The following is a 22,483-nucleotide window of genomic DNA, read 5'->3' as shown; positions in this document are numbered from 1 at the left end:
TTACAGATAAGGAACGGAGTGACAGTAAAGCAAATTAGATATTTGGATGAGAACTGGCTCAAAGAACACTAGTATAGTAATGTCTGGAGGAACAAGAGAGTTCAGTATCTTATGGGCAACATTAACAGAGACAACTTTGATTTACATTCTGTTTTAAGTATCAATCTCTCAAATTCTCTTTATCTATAATTGAAGTATTTTTCTCTTTCCACTTCATATCTCTTTTAAATTATTCTGATCTTATTCCCTCTAAGTTCATTTCTAGGGTGGCCTGCCTTAGATGCATCTCAATCTGATTTCTGCCATTAAACTATCCCACTTTAAAGAAACACGGAGTATAGTTTTCACCACTTGAACATATGGGGAAAAAGGCAGTCATTTAAAATAAACAAAAGGAAAAGAAAGGACTTCAATTATAAATAAGGAAGCTTGAAGGGCTGGTCAAAACAGTTAGAAAAAAATTGTCATTAAGCAAAAAAAAGTAAATCCAGGCAAGGTCATATTTGTAACATTGTCCATATGCTATTGAAAAGATTGTGCGGGGAGGGATTTTCCAATTCAGTTTTATGGGAACAGGAATGGTAGATGGTGGCACAGAATCACCTGGGGAGTCCCAAAATGGCTATAAGCCAGTCAGATTTCCCTGATTTATTCCCTGATCATTGTAACCAATAGCTTTTGTTCTTTGGATTGAACTGATATTGAATATATTTTTGCATAATGTATATTTTGGCTAACGGTTTGAATTTTGCTTTCTCTTCCTATATCCATTCAGTTAATGCTACCACATTCTGAATCAGAAACAAACTGTAAAAATTCAATTCGCTCCATTTTTTGTATTCAAAACATCACATTGTACGAAACGTGCATGCTGCGGATTTATATTCAAATGTAAGCACTGTTATTTACAACCCATAATAAACATTTTACACTAATTACGTGACACCACTGAGACAGCACACTTCAAGTCTTGATCTGTTTCTAACACAAAACTAATTATATTAATTAAACAGCAGTTGTCCAAGGCAGGTAGTTTTATTTTCATTGTTTTGAGTAAAGTAAATTTAACCTGAAGTCTCAACTTAAAAAAAAATTACGTTTTGACAGCTGGTGTTAAGGCTTGAATTATACGCTCAGAAAAACTGGCAACTGAAGTTGTAACAATCTTCAGAAATAATTTTGCTCTTTCTGTTCTTTCTATCAAGGCCAAAAGCGTCATGGGATAGGATTTTCCTGCACCCCCTCTGTCATGTTCCATGATGGAGCCGATGGCTCCCGATGGGATCTTCCAGCCCCGTCAATGTCTACATCATGCTTTGTGACACTCCTAGGTGGTTCTGGGGGGGAGAAGGAGGAGGAAGGAAGGGGGTGTGTAGGATCACCTTATGTGGCACTGGAAGATCCCGCCCGACAGTGTAGGAGAAGGCCATAAGGCCCATCAAGCTTGCACTGACAACAATCCCATATAAGCCTTGTAATCCTATGTATTTACCTTGCTAGTCCCCCTGACAACAAGGGGCAACTTAGCATGACCAGTCAGACTATCCCACATATCTTTGGATTGTGGGAGGAAACCAGACCACCCAGAGGAAACCCCCACAGACACGGGGAAAATGTGCAAACTCCACACAGTTACCCAAGACTGGAATTGAACCCGGGTCCTCAGCAGTGCTAACCACTGTGCCACCATGCTACTTATGATCTCACTGAATTATGTAAGAGCTTCGAGGGGCCGAATGGCCTGCACCTGCTTGTATTTCGTATGCTCTTAAGCGACTGTACATGAAAACACAGCAATTAATTCTCTTTTGTTCAGATGGAAATCAAAGGTCTATTAACACCATGTGGGCACACAGTATGCAATAAAGATTTGCGTGTGGCTAATGCCACTTGCCTTCAGGGATTCAAATGTTCAAACTATGAACTACAATTCACAAACTGAATCAAATAATCAGCCTTATAAACAAATATAACATTAAAAAATAAATTATTTCAAGATGAAAGCCATTACACAGAAAAAGTGCAGAACATTAGTTGGGCTATAATTATAGTGGGGTAGTTTTTGGGTATTTGGTCATGGAAAAGATGCAACACAAATTCACTGTGATAATACCTGGCAGCAAAGGCTTAATTGTTCTGAGGGCTTTAAAGGGAAAACTTGTGGCCATCAGGAAAAAGAAAATTAAGGAAGAACCAATGGTCTTATTTAAAAAGTATGAAACATCTTGGGAGAGTAGGCCAGGAAAGGTTATATTGTCTTTGGCTAGTGAATTGGTTACAGGGAAATACAAACTGTGGAATCTACAATGGGCTTTTCGGATGAGGAATACTTTCTTGAAAGTGTCCATTGATGCTGTTCCAATCACAGCATTTAATGCTGATTTATGTAAACACTTGGAACATATAAAATTGTGGGAGGAAAGAACAGAGAAATGGGCAGAAACTTTGATGGTGGAGCGAGTGCAACTGGTGGGGATAAATTTAGTTCAGTTGGCTGGACAGCTAGTTAGTGGTGCAGAGCAACACCAGCAGCACAAGTTTAATTCCCACATTGGCGAAGGTTATTCATGAAGGCCCGTGGGTGAAATTTTCGCATCCCACCTGCCATGTGAATCGTAGCTGGCAGGAGATGGACCACACAAAGAACTGTTGACCTTGCACAGAAATTTCCAGCATTGGGGCGAGCGCGAGTAGAAAATCTCAAGGTTTCTCAACCTTGCCCCTCACCTGAGGTGTGGCAATCCTCAGCTTAAATCACCACCACTCAACCCTCTCCTTCAAAGGGGAGAGCAACCTATGGCCACTTGGGACTAAGGCGACCTTACAAATAGGTATGCCAAAATATTCATGTTACTGTGATTACTTCTTTTTGAAGATAATGTGTCCTTAGATTACAAATAAATCAAAAATGTATTAATGCTGAAATCATAACCGATGCAATCATTGGTATTTCTTGACAGGAATATATATATTAAAGATATTAATTGAGGTTTAATGGGTGGGTTGAATGTTCGAACACATACACTTTTTGTATTGTTAAAAATAGTAAAGGAATATTTGAATAAAGGTTACAGAAAAAAACAAACGTAACACTAGAACTGACATTTTCTTGTCTTTAGAATAAAAATCACTCTGTTATCATTACCCTACAGCAAATTATAAGTTTACTTTTGCTTTTCTGCCTATTGCAATAAGAATAATTTAAACACATGCAAGGCACTGACTTTATGCAATGTTATCTCCTCTATACATGTCTGTGTGCTTTGGGACAAAGGAACTGTTATGAAGTGCAAGAAAAATACTGCTTTTACATACAAGGTAATTTTATCCATCACACCCCTTGTGGAAATGTTGCTGTGATTTATAGATATGTCACAGGGATTAGGTTGAAATTAGTTTTATTTTTCCTCCTTCAAATTCTGGGAAATGACATGTAAAAAAGCAATTCATGAGAACACTCTTAACTCTGACTTCCTTATGGAAACAATATAAATTATGTGGGTGTGTGAAGTACAATATTTATATTTGAGATAATATACCGCATTTGGATGAAGGAAACATTCTGCAATTGTCTTGCACAAGTTCTCACCGACTTTAAGTATCTGTTGTTTTCTTTGTTTTTTTCTCCCTTTCCCTTTCTGTAGCTTTCACTATTCTCTTTCACCTGTATCTCTTGTCTCCCGCACTTCACTCTATGTGGAACTCTATCCTTACCCATCACTCTTTACCTTTCTCTGTGGGACGACTCAGTGGCACAGTGGTTAGTACTGCTGCCTCATAGCTCCAGGGACCTGGGTTCAATTCCAGCCTTGGGTGACTGTCTATGTGGAGTCTGCATGTTCTCCTCGTGTCTGCATGGGCTTCCTCCAGGTACTCTAGTTTCCTCTCACATTCCAAAGGGTTGCAGGTTACGTTGATTGGTTATGTAAAAATTTACCCTTCGTGTCAAGGAGGCTAGCAGGGTGAAAATGTTGGGCTATGCGGATAGAGCTTTACTGGGATTGTTGTTGATGCAGGCTTAATGAGCCAAATAGCCTTCCTCTGCACTGCATGGAAATCAATGATTCTTGAGTTTTTCTGTGACGCTCTGTCATGTTCACCTTGATCAATGTATTAAATTGCAAAAATTTCACTTTTTTATGTTCCAGAGTGGGCTAAAACATAGTGACCAGCACGTACTGGGTAAGAAAGTTAGGGTGAACCGGCAGGCCCTGCAACCTGGGTTAGAGTCATAGAGTCATAGAGGTTTACAGTGTGGAAACAGGCCCTTCAGCCCAACTTTTCCATGCTGCCCTTTTTGCTTTAACCACTAAGCTAGTCCCAATTCCCCATGTTTGGCCCATATTCCTCTATACCCACCTTTAGGTAAGGGGGAAAGGGAATCTGTTGGGCCTTGGGGTTATTGATATCTGAGGATTGGAAACATTTGAATTGTGACTGGGAACAATATGGGCAACCAGAGGGCAGGTGCAGTTTGAGAGCCTTGGACAAGGTGCTAATGCTTGGGAGCATATCAGAAGTTCAGAGTCTGTGTCTGACATCCCTCAGGTAGAGAGGTGGAAATCCTGGCAGGATCCTTCGATTTGGTGATACTTCAGCAGAAAGTTTCAGAATCTAATTGAGTTCCAATGGAGCAGAAAGGGAGGTCAGAACTCTAGGAAAACATCATCCCTGCGAGTACAGAGTTTAGCTATGACTCTCAAGAGAAGAGCAAAATTGTCAGCAGCCTTTGGGAAGATGTGGATGTTGGTTAAGTTATGAAGGATAGGCTGTGGAAGAGTGTCCTTCACAGGTTGGGGGAGGGAATGGTATCTACTGTGTATGCAAATATGGACAATGGCACTGAGGCTGAAAAGAAATACTACTCTGGAAATCTCATGTTTTAAAATAAAAACTTAACTATTTTCACAGAGCAGCAAAACTATGACCGTAGTGTTTAAATTAAGTAATTTTTACGTTGCAACTTGTCTCAGGACTTTTCTGCAACATTATACATGTGCTGTGCAAGGTCCAATTCTTCTCCAGTTCTACAGTAGCAGAAGCAGTGATCTTTCTGAAAAAAAAGTTAAACTTTATATTGATATGGAACCAGGAGAGGCAGGACTACTTTTCCCCACTCAAACAGGGAAAAAAAAAGTGTCCTGGTGTAAGCCCGTCTTACCTCTTACTGTTCACCTATCTCCCCCCACCCCCACTTCCTGGGGCTGTCTAGAGGTCGCTAAGCATTCAAACAGACCATAGTTGGGCAGGCTTTGTTCAGCAAATTGCAGGAGCGAACTTGATTGGTGCCCTCCCAGTTCACTGCTATTATTACAATGAAGCCCAAGGACAAATCTCTTGTGATCCTTGGACGTTCGCCTTCAAGTGCAGAGATCGTTGCAAATATTTGGTGACCGAAAACTGGGCCAAACCAATTTCATATCCTAGTACACTTCTTGTGTAGACAGAGAGCTTATGTAAACATTATTCGGTAATGGGGAATCTTGCCTTTGTGCGTTCACAACAGCCACTTGAGTTTAATTTGTCTTTTTTCCCCTTACTCATGAAAAGCAGAACTTTCTTTATGGATGAACATGTTTCTGTAAAAGGATTATAATGAAGAAATCTGCTCAAATAAAGGGAAAATCTGCCTGTGGACTGAGAAAGTGGCAGGTTTGAATGTCAAATGTTTCTAGCCTGCAGGATTTGTTTTATCCGAAGCCAAATAAAAATTCAGACTTTGTTTTAAAATTAATACTTCCGTGTGCCATCCTCGTGAATGCACTTTCCTTCACTGTGTATATTTGGACTTAAAGCTTCAGACGGAAGGAAGCAGCAATCAGGTTTCAAGATACGATGTTGAAGCTCCTTAGAAGCAGCAAGTTTCCTTTCACTCGGAGATAGATGGTGGATCAATTTCTCTGCAACACAATAACATTGGTACAATAAATACAAAATTAATTCCATTCTCTCTGTACCTGTACTTTTGTTTTCTTTCTTGATTATGTCTCTGACTAGTTGCCCACTCTGTGTAATCACTACTGAAAACATAATCTATTCTCTCATTGGATTGAATTAGCTTAATTCTATGGAGGATGGTCAGAATTTAGAAATCACTACCAAGGCAAGTAGAACTGGCACATTCAAGCAGAAACTAGAAAAACACATGAGCGAGAAAGGAAGGAAAGAATGTATTGATGGAGCTCAATAGAGTGATATGGGAGGAGGCTTGTGTGGAGTGTAAAGACTGACCAGGATCTGTAGGGCTGAATGGTCTGTTGCTGTAGTGGAAATATTCTGCAATGTCTGTACTAGTTCTCTGTTCAGTGCCTCCAGCCGCCCACTGTAATAAGTCTATGGAGGCAGAAGCCCCTTCACCAAAATCCCTTTATTTACAAACTCTAACAGTAGTACACGGAGTGCTAGCAGCAAACAGTCTGCCTCAGGGGGTGTCAGAGGAACTGGCACTCCCAATCAAGTGCAAAGCAAAGACCCCTTGATTGGCCCATAATTGGACCCTGTATCAGGGGGTTCAAACTCCAATAGGCCAACCTGAATGGCCTGATAGAAATCATTACACCCACTCATAAAGGATAACAGTAGATCAGGTAGAAAATTCTCCAGGGTATCTGTTGGGAAGAAGTTGAAGATCTCCATTCCATGTAACTAATAATTTTGAATGTTTGGCTTCATGCTCTTTTGTTCTTGATCTGATAAATACATTCTGAAATGTCATTATTCAATTAAAACATTCAAATACAGTTGTAAGTGTTTCTATTTATGCTTAACATATTCTTGGAAGGTTGTCACACAATTTATTGGAGCACAATCATGCAGAAAATTGCTTTCTTGATATGAAGGATACATTTGTGGCACGCATCATTCACCTCTGTGCTCACTGGCCTATTTTGCCTGCTGGACTGGCAATACCTTGATTTTAAAATACTCAGCTGTTAATAGCTGTGTAAGTTCCTTCAGCCCTACATGTCCCCAGGATGTTAGCCCTCCTCTCATTCTGGCCTCTTGCACATCCCTAGTTTCTCAGCTCCACCATGAGTTAGCAAGTCTTCAGCTTCCACAGCCCTAAGATCTACAATTCCCTCCCTAATCCTTCTCACCTCTCAACCCACCTCTCTTCTCAAAATTCCTCCTGAAAACTTAGGCTGAATTTTCACCTGGATGTGGGGTGTCAGTAAATGTGTTTTTATTTGGAGGACGCCATTTTCCTTTGGTCTCTCTGCAGGTCAGGAATAGGCACAACATATTCCTGGCCCCTTGGTTACCCATTTTAACTGGAAGACCAAAATCAGATTTCCTTCTGCATATCATTTTCACCTGGTGGGGTGAGGTTTTGGGAATCCATTAGATGCATGTTACATTTGAGGGATAGTGAAGGCTGCTGAGGAATCTAACAATCACAAAGGTAGGTTTAAAGTGTTTTCACACCTGAAAATACAATTCAGCACTAATAGTGCTGTGTTGTAATGCAGATTTGTTTTTAATGCAATGATTCATCAGGTAGAACTGTTCTTTAAATGGAAATTGAACCTTGCATTGAACAACCTTGAATATTTGTTCGTGTTGCCCCATTGGAGAAAATAGCATAATGCAGTAAAAAAAAGTTACAAAATGCCAAATAAGGGTGGCTCGGATTATCTGAGGGAGCATGTACTGGTATTGAGTGTGAGGGGATGAGGGATGGGAGGAATGAGATTTAGGAAGTTGATCTCTAAGTTGATTTTTCTCTATGACTGTAACACTACATTCTGCACTCTCCTTTCCTTCTTTATGTACAGTATGCTTTGTATAGCGTGCAAGAAACAATATTTTTCACTGTATACTAATACATGTGACAATAATAAATCAAATCAAGTATCAAAACATCCCTTCAGACAGGTGCATGAATCAATCTCCTTTCATTCCTTTTGTTTATTTGATCCGAATTTCATCTTTTAAATTTTAATTCTCCTCAATGCTTAACACACAATCTGGATGAGATTCGATGCTTTTGCTTTTAAAATCATCCCTCCATTACAAATCATCTTCCAATCTATCCACGGAATTAGATATTCCGCATTTTGGGATTATCTGATGACAGTTTGTGCGTTAATAGCACCCCATGATTTGATCACAAAATCACACAGAACATCAAGCGGACAGTAAGTAGTCTCACAACGCCAGGTTAAAGTCCAATAGATTTATGTGGTAGCTACCAAATAAACCTGTTGGACTTTAACCTGGTGTTGTGAGACTACTTGCCGTGCCTACCCCAGTCCAATGCCGGCAGCTCTGCATCATGGCCATCAAGTGGACAGCAGGAATGCTTCCATCCTTTGTGAAGGTTTTTATTTATCAACCATCAGCCCATTCCATTCGGCACAAACATCATCCTTTACTACTTGTTGGGGAACACAACCAAAGGTTGAACACTGAAAGAACATCAGGCCCCTTGGCATAACAGTAATTTGAGCGTTATTTCTTCACAGGCACATCTTGACGTCATAGGTTATATGGGAGCTGAAAATGTCCCACACTGCATTCTTAACATAGGCCACAGGGACTCTTACTCCACACATTATCAATACATAACTTTGCTCCCTCCCCACCCAACTGTTGTCACGGACAAGTACAAACCACCTACGGGTAACTTAATTTTCAACATGTGTTTGCTTTTGAAAAATTCCAATTGGTTTTAACTTTGTTCCGTTGGTTATGCAGGCTAGTACAATCATGAACCTTGTTCTTTTTAATGTCTTGTGGTTTTCGTTTGGACCATTTTTGAATCTTTCCACTCCAGTCTGATTGTCAGGCACATCGAAACTCCAGGGTGTTTCATCCATGATTTCAATGCAACATAAATGGGAACCGATTTTACCATCAAGTTGCGGCCATTTTTGGGTGCGAAAAATTGATAAGGTTGGGCATGAGGCGAGTAGCGTGATCCGTGCCTCCCTCCGCACTGGTTCGCACTTTACCAAAGTCTGAAAATGGACGCGATCGGGGCAGCGCCCGAATTAAGTGCAATGGCCATTTAAATGCATTTGAATGCAGTTAAATTGAATTAATTAGCTGCACGGCCAACTTTACTAACACTTTCCCCTTTACCATCCCGTTCGCCAATCCCGAATCGGTGCAAAACAAATATGTTCTATAAAAGTCCAATTCGGGCACTCCATCACTAAGGGTTAGTGAGGAGGTAAGTGCATAGCGTCCAATGGCTCTCTGCTGCTCACGGGTGTCCTTTCATTGAGGCCATTTTCTGTCTTGGGTCGGTGGTGGCTCGACAAGGGAACGTCTCCAGCCTGGCTGCCATTTATACCAATCACCTATCTGTGTATTTTGATCATGTATCAATTTGAAAATTTAAAATTTGGTCAGGAATTTCTTAGAGCTTTTCAGCGTAATTATAGAACAACTGCTCTTCTAATTCTACCCTATAAGGAAATTTATTAACTATCTGTTTGGTATAAAATGCGTGAGAAGAAAAGGTTTTGGTAACTGAGGAGGGAAAGGATTAAGAACTTTAGAAAAAATGAATCCTAGTGGATTCAGAATATCTGTGTTTCCTTTGCGTATTGTATTCACAACGTAAGAATGATCACTTGCACATTGGTTCCATTTATATTAATATTTTTCAAATCAATTCAGCTAAGAAATCTAGCAATGACAGTTTCATGAGATTTCCCCAGACAAGCACTGACAGTTAAGTTTCTGGTTTTCTCCATTGCAATAAATACTAAATAAGGATGATTCGAATGCTAGACAGCAGAAACAGTCTGTAATAGATACAGCTAAGCAATCCAACAACCAATGATCAGATCAAAGTTTGGCAATCCTGCTACAGTTGTAAAAAGTGGCAGACAATCAATTATCCAATGGGATTAGAAGGCTTTGCAGGTATCCCCAACCTCAATGATAGAGGAGTCCAATGCTACAGTTTGAAAGACATGACTGAATCATTTGCCACCAGCGAGAAGAGCCAAGTTGATGACTCCGTCTCTTCCTGAGCATCACAGTTGCCAATCTTCAACCAACTGAATTCAGTCCATGTGATATAAAGAAACAGTTGAGGTATTAAAGAAGCATAGTGGCACACTGGTTAGCACTGTAACCTCAGAGAGCCAGCCATGTGACCTAAAATGTGCAGATTAGGGAGATTAGCAGGGTACATATGTGGGGGTTACAGGGATAGGGCTTGGATAAGATAATCCATTGGAAAGTCAGTGCAAACTCGATGGGCCAAATGGCTTCCTTCTGCACTGCAGGGTTTCTATGACTCTATTCTATAATCCTATGATTAGATATTGCAAAGGATATGGGACCTGACAGCATCCTGGCAACAGGGCTGAAAACTTGTGTTCCAGAACTATCCACGTTGCTAGTCAAGCTGTATCATAAAGCATCAACTGGCAATGTGGAAAAATGCCCAGGTAAGTCCTGTCTACAAGGACAAGTCAAACCTAACTGATTACTACCCCGTTTGTCTGCTCTCACTCATCTTCACAATGATGGATGTACCACTGAAAATGCTAATGAGGAGCACTCGAGCAGTGACAATCTGCTGACTGATGCTCAGTTGGGTTCTGCCAAAGCTCATTACAATCTCAGTCCAAGGATGGGCAAAAGACCTGAACTCAAGAGTTGAGGTGAGACTGACCACCTTTGACAGAAGGAGCCCATGCAAAATGAAGTCAATAGGAATCAGGAGGAAACTCTCCACAGGTTGACATCATGCCTGGCACAAAGGAAGATGGTTGTGATTGTTGGACGCTAATGGCCTCAGTCCCAAGTCATGCAGGAGTTCCTCAAGCCCAGCCATCCTCAGAAGTTTCATAATGACCTTCCCTCCAATATAAGTTCAGAAGTAGAGATGTTGTGCAATGTTCAGCGCTATCCGCAACTTCTCAGATACTGAAGTGTTCCTTGTCCAAATGGAGAAAGACTTGGACAACATTCAGACTTGGGTTGGAAACTGGAAAACAGCATTCACCCCACACAAGTGCGCAGGTAATGACCATCACCAGCAAGGGAGAATCTGACCATCTCCCCATGACATTCATTGGCAACATCATTGTTGAATTCCTCACTCTCAACATCCTGAGAATTACCATTGACCAGAAACTGAACTGGGATAACTGCATAAATACTGTGGCAGTTCAGAGATGTGGGATTGTGACATGGTAATTCACCTCCTGATTCCTCAAAGGCACAAGTCATGAGTGTGGTAGAATACTCTTGGCTGTATGAGCATGGCTCCAACAACACTCAAGAAACTTGACACCATTCAGGATGTCTATTTGATTAACATTGCATCAGCCACCTTAAATACATATCCTTTCCACCCTGGACACACAATAGGAGTAGTGTCTACTGCACACATTATGTATTGCAGCAACTCACGAATGCACTTTCTACACATCTTCCAAATCCACAACCTCTACCAATTGAAGGACAACGGCAGCAGACATATGGGAAAACCATTGTCTCCAAACAACACACAATCCTGACTTGCTAAGCTGCCCCTCTTTCACTGTTGTGGGATGAAAATCCTGGAACTCACTTTCTAACAGTACTGTGTGGATGTAATTGCACCAAATGGATTGCAGCAGTTCAAAAAGGTGGTACACAATGACTCAAGGTCAATTAGAAATGGGCACCAATTGCTGCTCAGCCAGTGGCACCCAGGTTCCATGAAAGAATAAAAAGCTGAGTTTATGCTGAATTTATACGCAATGGAAGATTTTAAAAATAAATGGATTTATGCCTGCATTACAATAATAGTGCCAGCCTTGGTTCAGCACTATGACCTCCGAATTAGGAAACTGTGCATTTAAATTGCACTTTAATGACGAAGAACTGAAAAGATAATGGCTGATGCTTCAATCCGTGCTGAGGGAGTACTGAAGGTGTTATCTTGCAAATGTACTATTCAAAGCAAGGCTGTGCCTGCACACTTAGTAGGTGTAAAAGACTGCAGTGTTGAAGTAGAAATTTTCCTGATTCTTGACTATGGTAGAAAGGCTCAACAAAGTTTGTTCCAACAAAATAACTTGTCTTTATTTCCAAAAGACTGCATGCAGTATTGGCAAAAACTTGAGTTCAGAGAACCATCATTATGACTTGCTAATTCTTCCTCAAGTCCACACTAACATAAAGAATCAGTTCAGTATTTATACATAATCGTTATCAGTTTGTGTGACCAGAGCTTATTGAGGAATTCGATCAGTAATAGCGTCATAAGCAATGTCATAAGTCATGGTACAACCTGCAGACCTCCTAGAATTCTTTGTCTCGTCAGTCATACCTTTATCTTGTCCTTTGATAGAACAGAAGAAGATCGATGACTCCTTCATCCTGACCTTTTCTTGTCTTACTCATACGGCCCTAGGTTATGTGGAGTCAGCCTTATCAGGTCTTGACCTTCTCCAGTCTTATTCATGTCTTTGGTTATTCGGAGTCAGTTTTCCTGATTTTGTACCAAATACCTGACCAATTTTCCCATCATGCCACTACTTCATTCATACAACTTCACAGTAGGACACTATTCAAAGGAGGACAGCAAGATTCTTTGGCGTCCTAAAGAGCACTGTCTTGGGGACGTTCAAAATGCCATAGCAAGGTTCCCTTTTCTTAAAGAAATATCCTAGGACAAATAAGCATTCATCTAATTGTGTCAATGTTAATTCCCTGGCATTCTCTTAATTGCATTCAACTCACTCATGTCAAGGATATAATCAAGGTAAGTCAACTCGATGTATAAATTACTGTACATAAAAGTCAATTAACTTAATTGTGCCAAATCCACAAAAAACTTTAAATAAACAATCAAGATTTTTTATTTTTAAAAGTCATAAATTGGAAGAAATTATTTCCTCTATGATCCAAATTGGTCTATCTAAATAGCTCTGAAGTATAGAAAGTCAACTGACATCTCATGGAAATTCTCTGGTCCAATATCTTAAATTCTTCTTTAGAGGCTGGGAAGGTGGCGTATCTCTCTGAAACCTGTGAATGGCACAATGTAATAATTTGGAATAACTCTATTTCTTAGATAATGGAAATGATTATATTGTTTTTCTTTGAAATATTCAAAATTGGCCAGCATCACAAGCTTTCTAATTGTTTATAAATATAATCAAAATAAATTGATCATTAATAATGTTTGCATGTTTTCACACGGGCTATTTTCATATGGTTTTGCCTGGTGAATAAGTTGCACTGAAAGCACAGGTGATGGCTCCAACTATCAAAGCAATTGGTCATGTTGGATATGTCTTATTTTTCTTGGACAAGGGAATTTAACATATTGCCAAGCAGATGCCTGTGTTTTAGTTATACTGAAGCAGTTTAGCTAGGTGCGCAGCTTGTTGTTCAGGCTACAATCCCGATCGCTTCAGTGATGAATGCCATAATGCCGTGTGAGTATTAGAACTTTTTCCTGAAAGAGCTACATAAAACGTCAATTGGCTGTCTCTCATCTCTCATTAGTTTGGTGCACCAATGTATTGTGCTTATTAGACACTGGAAAAAGATTGGTGTGGGTGTAAATTATCATGTACCACTTTAGTAGAAATGCCCTTGAAATCTAAACCCTCTGCCCTTGTACCCTCCAATTGCTACTCCTCAACAACACCTGAATAGCCAAATAGCGTTCAATTTTCAGATTATCATGTGAACAATGATCATTTTGATGACTCAATGACCTTCTGAGCCCATCCTTTATTGACATTTTAGAGAGATAGTGTATGGCACTATTTTATTTATTGTGTACACTGCATTTACAAGTTTGGTGATTATTAATACTATGACTTCTTTAAGATGAGCCTTTTTGTCTTACAGTTTGATTTATTAATTTTAATCAATTCCGAAATCTGCATCTCTGGTTGTTTTAAATTTATTGATGTCTTCTTTGCTTACAGCTAACAACTAATTCTGTGGCGATGCCATAAGATTAAATGCAATTACTGTCTTCACAGTATTGTAATCAATTCAAATGACAACTGATGTTGTGAATGATCAGCATTTGCAAAAGGTTTCCATACAAAGTGTATAGTAACTCTGTTACTAATCCTTATTTGCACATTAATTCCTTTCAACCAGTTAAGATTTCTATCTGAAGATTAGTTTAATGATTTGATTTTATTTCATATAGTTAGGCAGACCTAAAAGCAGAACCTTCCAGAGACCAATACATCACAAGTTTGAATAGAAACAAAGATAACCATATGGAAAATTAATTAACGCAGTCCCAATCCAGTTTCTAGAGGAATAATTGCCACTAAGTTGACAAAGTCACACACAGACTGGCCGTTGTGGGATTTGAAAATATTGCTATGAGTTTCTCTTCTATCTTCTGAACATACACCATTCTACCATTTTCGCATTCAAAAATGATCAAAGAAGATTGTATTTATTTCAGTGTGTTCCTGTTTTTTGTGCCGGATGCAAGAAGTCCTTCCTTTGTCACAGCTTCTATGATTTTACAAGTTAAGGCAAAGTTTAGCTTAAATAGGCTTAAGTTAACACTGCAGTGAAGTTACTGTGAAAATCTCCTAGTCACCACACTCCTGTTTGGGGGTACTGAGGGAGAATTTAGCATGGCCAGTTCGTCTTTTGGACTGTGGAAGGAAATCAGAGCACCTGAAGGAAACCCGTGCAGACACAAGGAGAATGGGCAGGCTCCATACAGTTACCGAAGCCAGAAATCAAACCCGGGTCTCTGGCACCGTGAGGCAGCAGTGTTAACCATTGTGCCACTGTGCCATCCTGTTGTAACGGCAAGAAAATCTGTTGCCTTGCCCTGCAGAACCCAAGTGCTTTCACAGAAAATGTTATCATTCAAAGCTGCTTCACTTCTGAATCTTAGTTTGCTGAGATCTATAAATGTACTTTTAGAATGTTAATATATATCATGACTGACACCACTTCAGATGCAGATTACTTCATCTAGAAGCACCATTTTCTGGTGAACAGTGTAACTTTTTGGCACCACATCAAGAAATTTCAGTGCCAATTATTATATTGAAGTACTTATCTGAGATTGATGGTGAGCAACTTAGACTATCCCTCATTTAATGTAATATGTTTTTTTTATAGATAAAGTTGGTGCACAAAGCTCTATTTAACCCTTTGAAGGAAACACAAAGTGGTTAAATTAGCAACACAAGGATACATATATTGACCGGATTAGTGCTTCTGGAACTGATTTAAGCTATTCAGCCCTTGAGCCTGTTCTACCATTCAGTTAGATCATGGCTGATTGGTAGCTTTTAATTCTAGCTACCCACCTTGGTTCAGCAACCATCAATATACTTACCAAAAACAAACCCATGAATCTTGTGTTTTGAAATCTTCAATTAACTTAGTTCCAAAAGCATTCTGGGGAGAGAGTTCCAGATTTCCATCCCCCTTGTATGAAAACATGCTTTCTGAAATCACCTGTGTCCAGCTGTAATTTTAACAATTTGCATCCCATTGCTCATGGCTCTCCCCAAAGGAAGTGCTTTCTGTCTGTAAACTTGTTTGGTCATTTTAAATGCCTCAATTAGATCGCCCCTTAACCAAGTATATTTCAAAGTTACAAGCTTAGTCTATGCAGCCTGTTTCAATCATTTAATCCTTTTACCTCTGGTATCATTCTGGTGAAACTGCGTGGCATCACCCCGTCAAAGCCAACATATCATTTCTGAAAGGCAGTGCACAGAATCGAATATAATACTCTAGGTGGGGTCTAAACAGAGATTTGCACTGCTGTTGCTTAACTTCCACTCTTTTATGTTGCAGCCTTTTTTGAGATAAATTCCAACATTGGATTCATTTTTAAAGGACTTTTTGTACCTACCTATTAGCTTTTTTGACATGGATACTAAATCTCTCTATTAATCCAATGATTCCCAACTTCTTCACAATGGAAAATATTCTGCTCTATTGTTTTTAAATCCAAACCGGATAACCTCACATTTTTCCACACTGAACTCCATCTGACACAATTTTGGTCATTTATTGAGTCTATCAATGCCCCCATACAATGTTCTATTCCAACATCCAGCAACAACACCTAACCCAGCATTGCAAACAAACGTAGATTTTATGCCTAGCCATTCTTTCATCCAGCTCATTTTTAATAAAATGTAAAGCTGAGGTTCCCTGGGGGAGCCCACAAGTTGCATCCTGCCAGATTGAGTAATAATGAACAGCCCAAAACTCTATCCCCTTCTTCTAAGCAACCTCCTATCCAAGTCGTTAGGCTGCCCACAATCTCATGTGCTCTCCTTTTTCTTAGCAGCCTCTTATGTGGAAACCTGCCGAAGACCCTCTGGAAGCCCACACAATCAACATCCATATACACTCTCTCATCTAACATGGTCGTTCTCTCCTCAAATAATCAACTCAGTTTCTTTGACAGGAATTATCCTTTCTAAATCTATCATGCCTCTCTATGCCAGCTATATTTGCCCAAATGCTAAATCAGTCATCTAAGAGATTTAACATTGGAGTTCATAATCACTTTGCCTAAAGAATTTAGGTCAACTTAGGTACTATACCTCCAACCATATTCTTGAAACCACTATTTATTCCCCACTACTGAGGTCTCTCATTTATTGGTATTCATTACACTTCTCAAAAATAGAGTGAAAAATGGCCACACATTTCATTTACACTTGTTTCAATCAAAGTTGAGATTAATAGATAAACAGTCAGTTGCTTGATTTTTTTCCTCACTTTTGCCCAAACTTATGGCAAACAAAGTATCACATTTGCAATAAAATTAGAAATAACCCAAAGAAGTAACCTTCACAAATCCATTTTTAGGATGTTACATTGCATTTAAATGATTTTTCGTATCTGTGGTGCATGAATAATTTCACCTCTATTGTAAATATTCTAAATATTAATTGCGCAATGCAAAGATTTGGCTCCCAACTGGTTGAAACATTACTTGATCAACACATTACATAAGTACTTCTGTCCTTTTAACTGGTTAATGACTACCTGATGTACTGGACAAAATAGATTTTGATGAGTCATTTTTCCATAAGATTTACAACAATTAGTTACCCCTTCAAAGATAGCTTTAAAGGCATTAATTTATGAAAGCTGAGTATTTAAATTCCTTTTATTCCATAAGATTTCAAAACTTTAACCAGACTTCTGGGGATTCCATTCCCATTCCACAATTCCATTTGTTCTTAATTACAGCCTCTGAGTTATCATGACGACACAAGTAAAATAGCATTTTTATTACTTGAGATTTTCAGGTTTCCACCAGTTTTAAGGATCAAATTCTATGATCTCATCTGTTTTTCCATGGAAACTAGAAGCCTGGTCGCTTTGTATTAAGACTAAAGTTTATTAGTGTTTTATGAATGCAGTTGGGGAAAAATAAATTACAGGTTGTCTTAAATATTCACGCTAGCTTTACGAGCTCAGGATGAAACAATAGTAGCAAAAGAAATAATGTTATTACGGAATGACTCGTGTCCTTATCCTTTTCAATTCAATATTTTATTCATTACTTTGAAGTCACTGATTAAAGTGTAACTTTAAAGAAGAAGATAATCTGGAAGGTAATTGTGTTTGGAGACTGACAACGATAAACCTGAAAGGCTTCCAATTATTTAAAATAAGTGACAATTCTATATGGAGTAATGTCTTTTTGCTCAGTGTACTTGGTTTTTTTCAACTATAGAAAACTATAGTTTTCAACTATAGAAAATAGATTTCTACAGTGCCTGGTCAGTTCCGCAGTCCCTGCTGTTATTTGTCACTTTCATTGCTTGATTTTAGCCTGAGGTTCAGAAAATCTTCTGCCTGATTCACAGAATGGATGAAGTTTCATCTTATTTTGAAACATACTTATTTTAGATTCCTGAAGCATGACTTCTTATAACTCGTCAAATGGTCAATTTAATGCAAGGTGTACCTTTAATCTAAAATATTGCAAAATTTACGATGACTGTAAGTCAGATTTACTTCACTACAACTGTCCTGAAGTATACAACATTAGCATAGAATTTCTCGTCTAGAACAATCAACTGAAGATAGAATTGCTCCCTTGTTAAATTATATATTGCTGGATAGGATAACATAGTTTTATAAAATTATTGTTATTACGTTGGTTGAGTTACTTAATACCTTTGAAATATTTATGGAATTACACTCCGTTTAACTTCTTGCAGGTTAATCTTTCGGAATTCTTCAAATTTGCTTAGCCAAGTCTAGGCTAATAAACAATTGTAAGACCTAGCTGGAACTTAATAACCCGTGGCTCTGCTATTTCCTTCCTTTCACAGCCACCAGTAAGTGGAAAAGTCACTCGAACTCAATGATCATTGATAAATGAACAAATATAACTGAACGGAATTAAGTTATAAGTGTGAGGATGTGTCAAGTATGAAACATTTGATAAAGATTATCAGAGGCAAAGCCTCAAAAGTTGTCCTAAGATTACAATTTTCAATGTAGATAGTTGCGCTATTATCAGTGGAGGTTGAATCACCCTTTAATTATGGACTGCCAATATAACCATAATTTAAAAGGTATAGAGTCATAGAGGTTTACAGCATGGAAACAGGTCCTTCGGCCCAATTTGTCCATGCCGTCCTTTTTTTTAAACCCCCTAAGCTAGTCCCAATTGCCCGCATTTGGCCCATATCCCTCTATACCCACCTTACCCATGTAACTGTCTAAATGGTTTTTAAAAGATAAAATTGTACCTGCCTTTACTACTACCTCTGGCAACTTGTTCCAGACATTCACCACCCTCTGGATGAAAACAATTGCCCCTCTGGATCCTTTTTTTTTCTCTCCCCTCCCACCTTAAACCTATGCCCTCTAGTTTTAGACTCCCTTACCTTTGGGTAAGATCTAGCTGATCTATGCCCCCCATTATTTTGTAGACCTCTAAAAGATCACCCCTTCCTGTGTGGTTAACAAAATTATAACTGCATCCTTGAATTAGCATTAATAAATTAGTAGCAAGCACAGTGATTTGTATGTTGCACATTGGTGAATACAGCTCTTTACTGATATGTTAAAGCTATACCAACACTAACAGGCTTCATTAATAGTTCAAGGAAACATAGTCATCATTAGTAAACAGCAGAACCATTACACAGAAAAGATAAGGGGCTCATTTTAATCCAGTGCTACTTACTCCTTTAGCATCAGCTTCTGTTGAAGTACTTTCCTAACCTTTCCATCTTATCCGTCCATATTGTGCTTATAGTACTTTCAGTAAGCTCAAAGTGAACCCTGGAGCTCCTGAAGTTGCTGAGTGTGCAGACACTGCAGTCTTTTGATAAGGGACATGGCAATCTGCTGAGGAAGAAAGTCATTGAAGCATAATCGAGTCTGTGGTTTTTAAGTTTGACTGATGATGGATTACTTACTGGAAGCCACAGACATCTGGATCTAGCATGTTGCCCTATAGATTTCTTTTTTCCAAAATTGACTACAATTTTTCATCTTTTTTTCCTTAGGAGCTGATAAAACTCAGTCTTGGGCAGTGAGCAATCTAATAGAAATGTAGTGTTAATTGGACAAGGTCTGATCAGTCGCTTTTGACTTTTTATTATTTTGGTGTGTATTAATCTTGTAAATGTGTTAGTACTGAATGGGTTGCATATTTAAGCGGAATTATTTGTTCATGTGGCACATACCCTGAATAATTTTCAAACTGGTTATTCAAGATATAATTTCCTTAACTGCTCACAATATCCCACAATGAATCAAACTCAATTAGCTTAAAGTATTGATGAGAAAAGATTAATTGCTTAAGCCGAATGTAAACAACATTTTCCTGCACAACAAAATTTTAGACTAAAGCAAATGGACATCTGCTGATATGCTAATTTCAATACAAAAATTCTTACAGCGAAGGTAGCTAATCTCAAAAGCTACACCCTCGCAATGCTATAACACTACATCCTGCAACCTCGCCTTTCCTTCTCCCCTATATTCTCTACGAATGGTTGGTTTGTCTGTATGACATGCAAGAAACAATACTTTTTCCTGTATACCAATACATAGGTGGCACGGTGGCACAGTGGTTAACACTGTTGCCTCATAATGCTAGGGATCTGAGTTCGATTCCAGCTTTGGGTCACTGTCTAATGTGGAATTTGCATATTCTCATTGTGCCTGCATGGGTTTTCTCCGGGTGCTCCAGTTTCCTACCACAGTCCAGAGATGTGCTGGCCAGGTTGATTGGGCCATGCTAAATTGACCCTGGTGTCAGGGCATTAGCAGGGTAAATAAATATGTGGGGTTACAGGAATAGAGCCTGGGCAGGGTTGTGGTAGGTGCAGACTCGATGGGCTGAATAGCTTTCTTTTGCACTGTAGGAATTCGATTCTATGTGACAATAATAAATCAAATCAAAAAAAATTACACGTTAGAAATTGTGGGCAATAATGTGAATTCTTAAGGAACAAAATGGTTGCACTATCTTTAAATGAACCTTCTATTAAAATAAGGGAGAGAGGAATTTAACATTAGCACAAGTTAAGTAACCCCCAGGTATTCGAAGCTGTCTCTGTGTTAGACTAGTCATGAAGGACAAACTAAGTGGGCAATTTGAGCAGGAGAGATACCATCAGAACGGCTAGAAGGAGCCCGGAGGCTCTGGAGATCTGAAGCCCATTGCCATGCTCTTACCTAGATGCTGCTGTTGTTTGAGCCGGAGATCTGACTGAGAGTCATGGATTCGGTATACTGCTGGCTGCTGGAGGAGAGTGAGCGGCGGCAGGAGCGCTGGAAGCGAGGGTTCCTCCCCTGGAAGGAGCTGTTGTTGCTGAAACTCCGGTGCTGATTGCTCAGGTACTCCTTGTAGTTCTTGGTGAGCAGGGTGTAGAGGAAAGGGTTGATGCAACTGTTGCTGTAGGTCAGGCAGGTCATCAGGTAGTTGATGTGACCCCTGGTCTTCTTTGACAAGGGTAGGGGGGACTGGTAATGCTCAATCATCTGCCAGACCCAGAAGGGCAGGAAACAAGCCCAGAAGGCCAGGACGATGGCGAAGATCATGTAGAGGACTTTCTGGTTTGGAGAGCGCTTGGTTTGCTTATCGTTGAAGGTAGTCACCTGGGAGAGCCAGTAAGTCCGGGCTAGCCTAATGTACAAATAGCCAATGATCATCCCGGGGGCTAAAATACTGGTGGTGAACAGGACGGTCATGTAAATTCTGAAGACCTGGAGGCTCCAGGTGGGAGCGCAGATGTCCTTACCCCGGATTTGTATCAACTTGATGATGATGATCATGGGCAGAGCGAGCAGCAAGGAAGCCAGCCAGATCACCACGGCGATAGCCTTCCTGTAACTCTTGGATCTCTTGACCGTGTCCAGGGGTTTGACCACGGCCAGGTAGCGCTCAGTGCTCATGACAGTCAGGGTGAAGATGCTGGCGTGCATGGTCAGGAAGTCAACGCTGAACAGGATGCGGCAGCCAATGTCCCCGAAGTACCAGCCCTTGACAAAGTAGGTGAAGACGATGAAGGGGATGGTGGAGAGGTACAGCAGGTCAGCCAGTGCCAGGCTGATGATATAGATGTACATGGAGGCGGCAGACCTCATGGAGTGGCACATCACCACCAAGGTGTACACATTGCCCGCCACCCCGATGATAAACATGAGGGAGAGAATAATCCCAATGGAACAAGTCACTATTAACTCCTCCACCGAGTCCGCTGCTGTGGGCAGCCGGTCAGTGAGGGTGAGGTTACTGCCAATGGTGCTAATGTTCCAGTCGGGGAGGCCAGCTTCGGTGGCCATCTGCGTGTTGTGTGTGTGTGTGTGTGGCTCAGAGGTAGAAGACTAGAGTCAACCGCAAAGAAAGTTTACAAAATAACAGCGTTTAGACTTTAAAATGTACCAGTAAGTTTCTTTCTGGCGGCAGAGCAGCATCCAAGCAAACTTACAGGTCACATCTCCTGGTAGAATTGACAAGCCATGTGATGTTGCAGAGTCAAGAGACGGAGTCCTGGAGATAGCTTTCAGCTTTTTCTTTCTATCCGATTCCGCAGAGTGCGCAGCTCAGTGAGTCACTGAGCGCTGGCCAGAGCAGTTTGAGCTGCTCAGTGCCAGACAGCCGGGCTTGCCGGGGCTGCTGGAGCTCAGTGTGGGTGAGGGAATGTCTCTGGTGGTGTTTCCTTCTCCCCCACCCTCCCCCACACCCACTCCGTCCTGCCCAGCTCTATATATGCGGCGGATGAGGCGGGCTCTGGCTACCCCTCTCTGAAACGCCAACACTCGGAGTCATCGCTTCTTTCATTTGTGGCTCCCGCTGCTCTTTTCTCAGCCAGTAAGTAAGTGAGGAGGAAGATGCCGTGTGTGTGTGTCTGCTCACTGCTCCTGCTCAGTTTGAACATTGTGATTTAATAACCACCGTTCATTTAGGAGGGAGAGCTGAGGGAAATCCCAGAAAGGAAACGCCCCACATCACAGAGCTGTCAATTTTTTTTTATTTTTACATCGCTTCGTTTAATAAAAAATGTTCGGAATTCCTTTG

General features: G+C 40.1%; 1 protein-coding gene across 1 annotated transcript; it reads right to left on the bottom strand.

Moving 5' to 3' along the window:
* Positions 1 to 3,582: 3,582 nt before the first annotated feature.
* LOC145356314 (urotensin-2 receptor-like) lies at positions 3,583 to 22,245 on the bottom strand. Its single transcript, XM_080208918.1, has 2 exons — positions 20,638 to 22,245; positions 3,583 to 5,900 (listed from the first exon to the last, which is right to left on the bottom strand). Exon 1 carries the CDS (start codon positions 21,745 to 21,747, stop codon positions 20,638 to 20,640), a length of 1,110 nt encoding a protein of 369 aa, XP_080065044.1. The 5' UTR covers positions 21,748 to 22,245; the 3' UTR covers positions 3,583 to 5,900.
* Between the last annotated feature and the right edge of the window lie 238 nt (positions 22,246 to 22,483).

The sequence above is a fragment of the Carcharhinus amblyrhynchos genome, chromosome 21 (genome assembly GCF_965287045.1).
Source record: "Carcharhinus amblyrhynchos chromosome 21, sCarAmb.v2.hapA, whole genome shotgun sequence".
NCBI lineage: Eukaryota > Metazoa > Chordata > Chondrichthyes > Carcharhiniformes > Carcharhinidae > Carcharhinus > Carcharhinus amblyrhynchos.
This window is presented reverse-complemented; position numbering and strand designations above follow the sequence as displayed.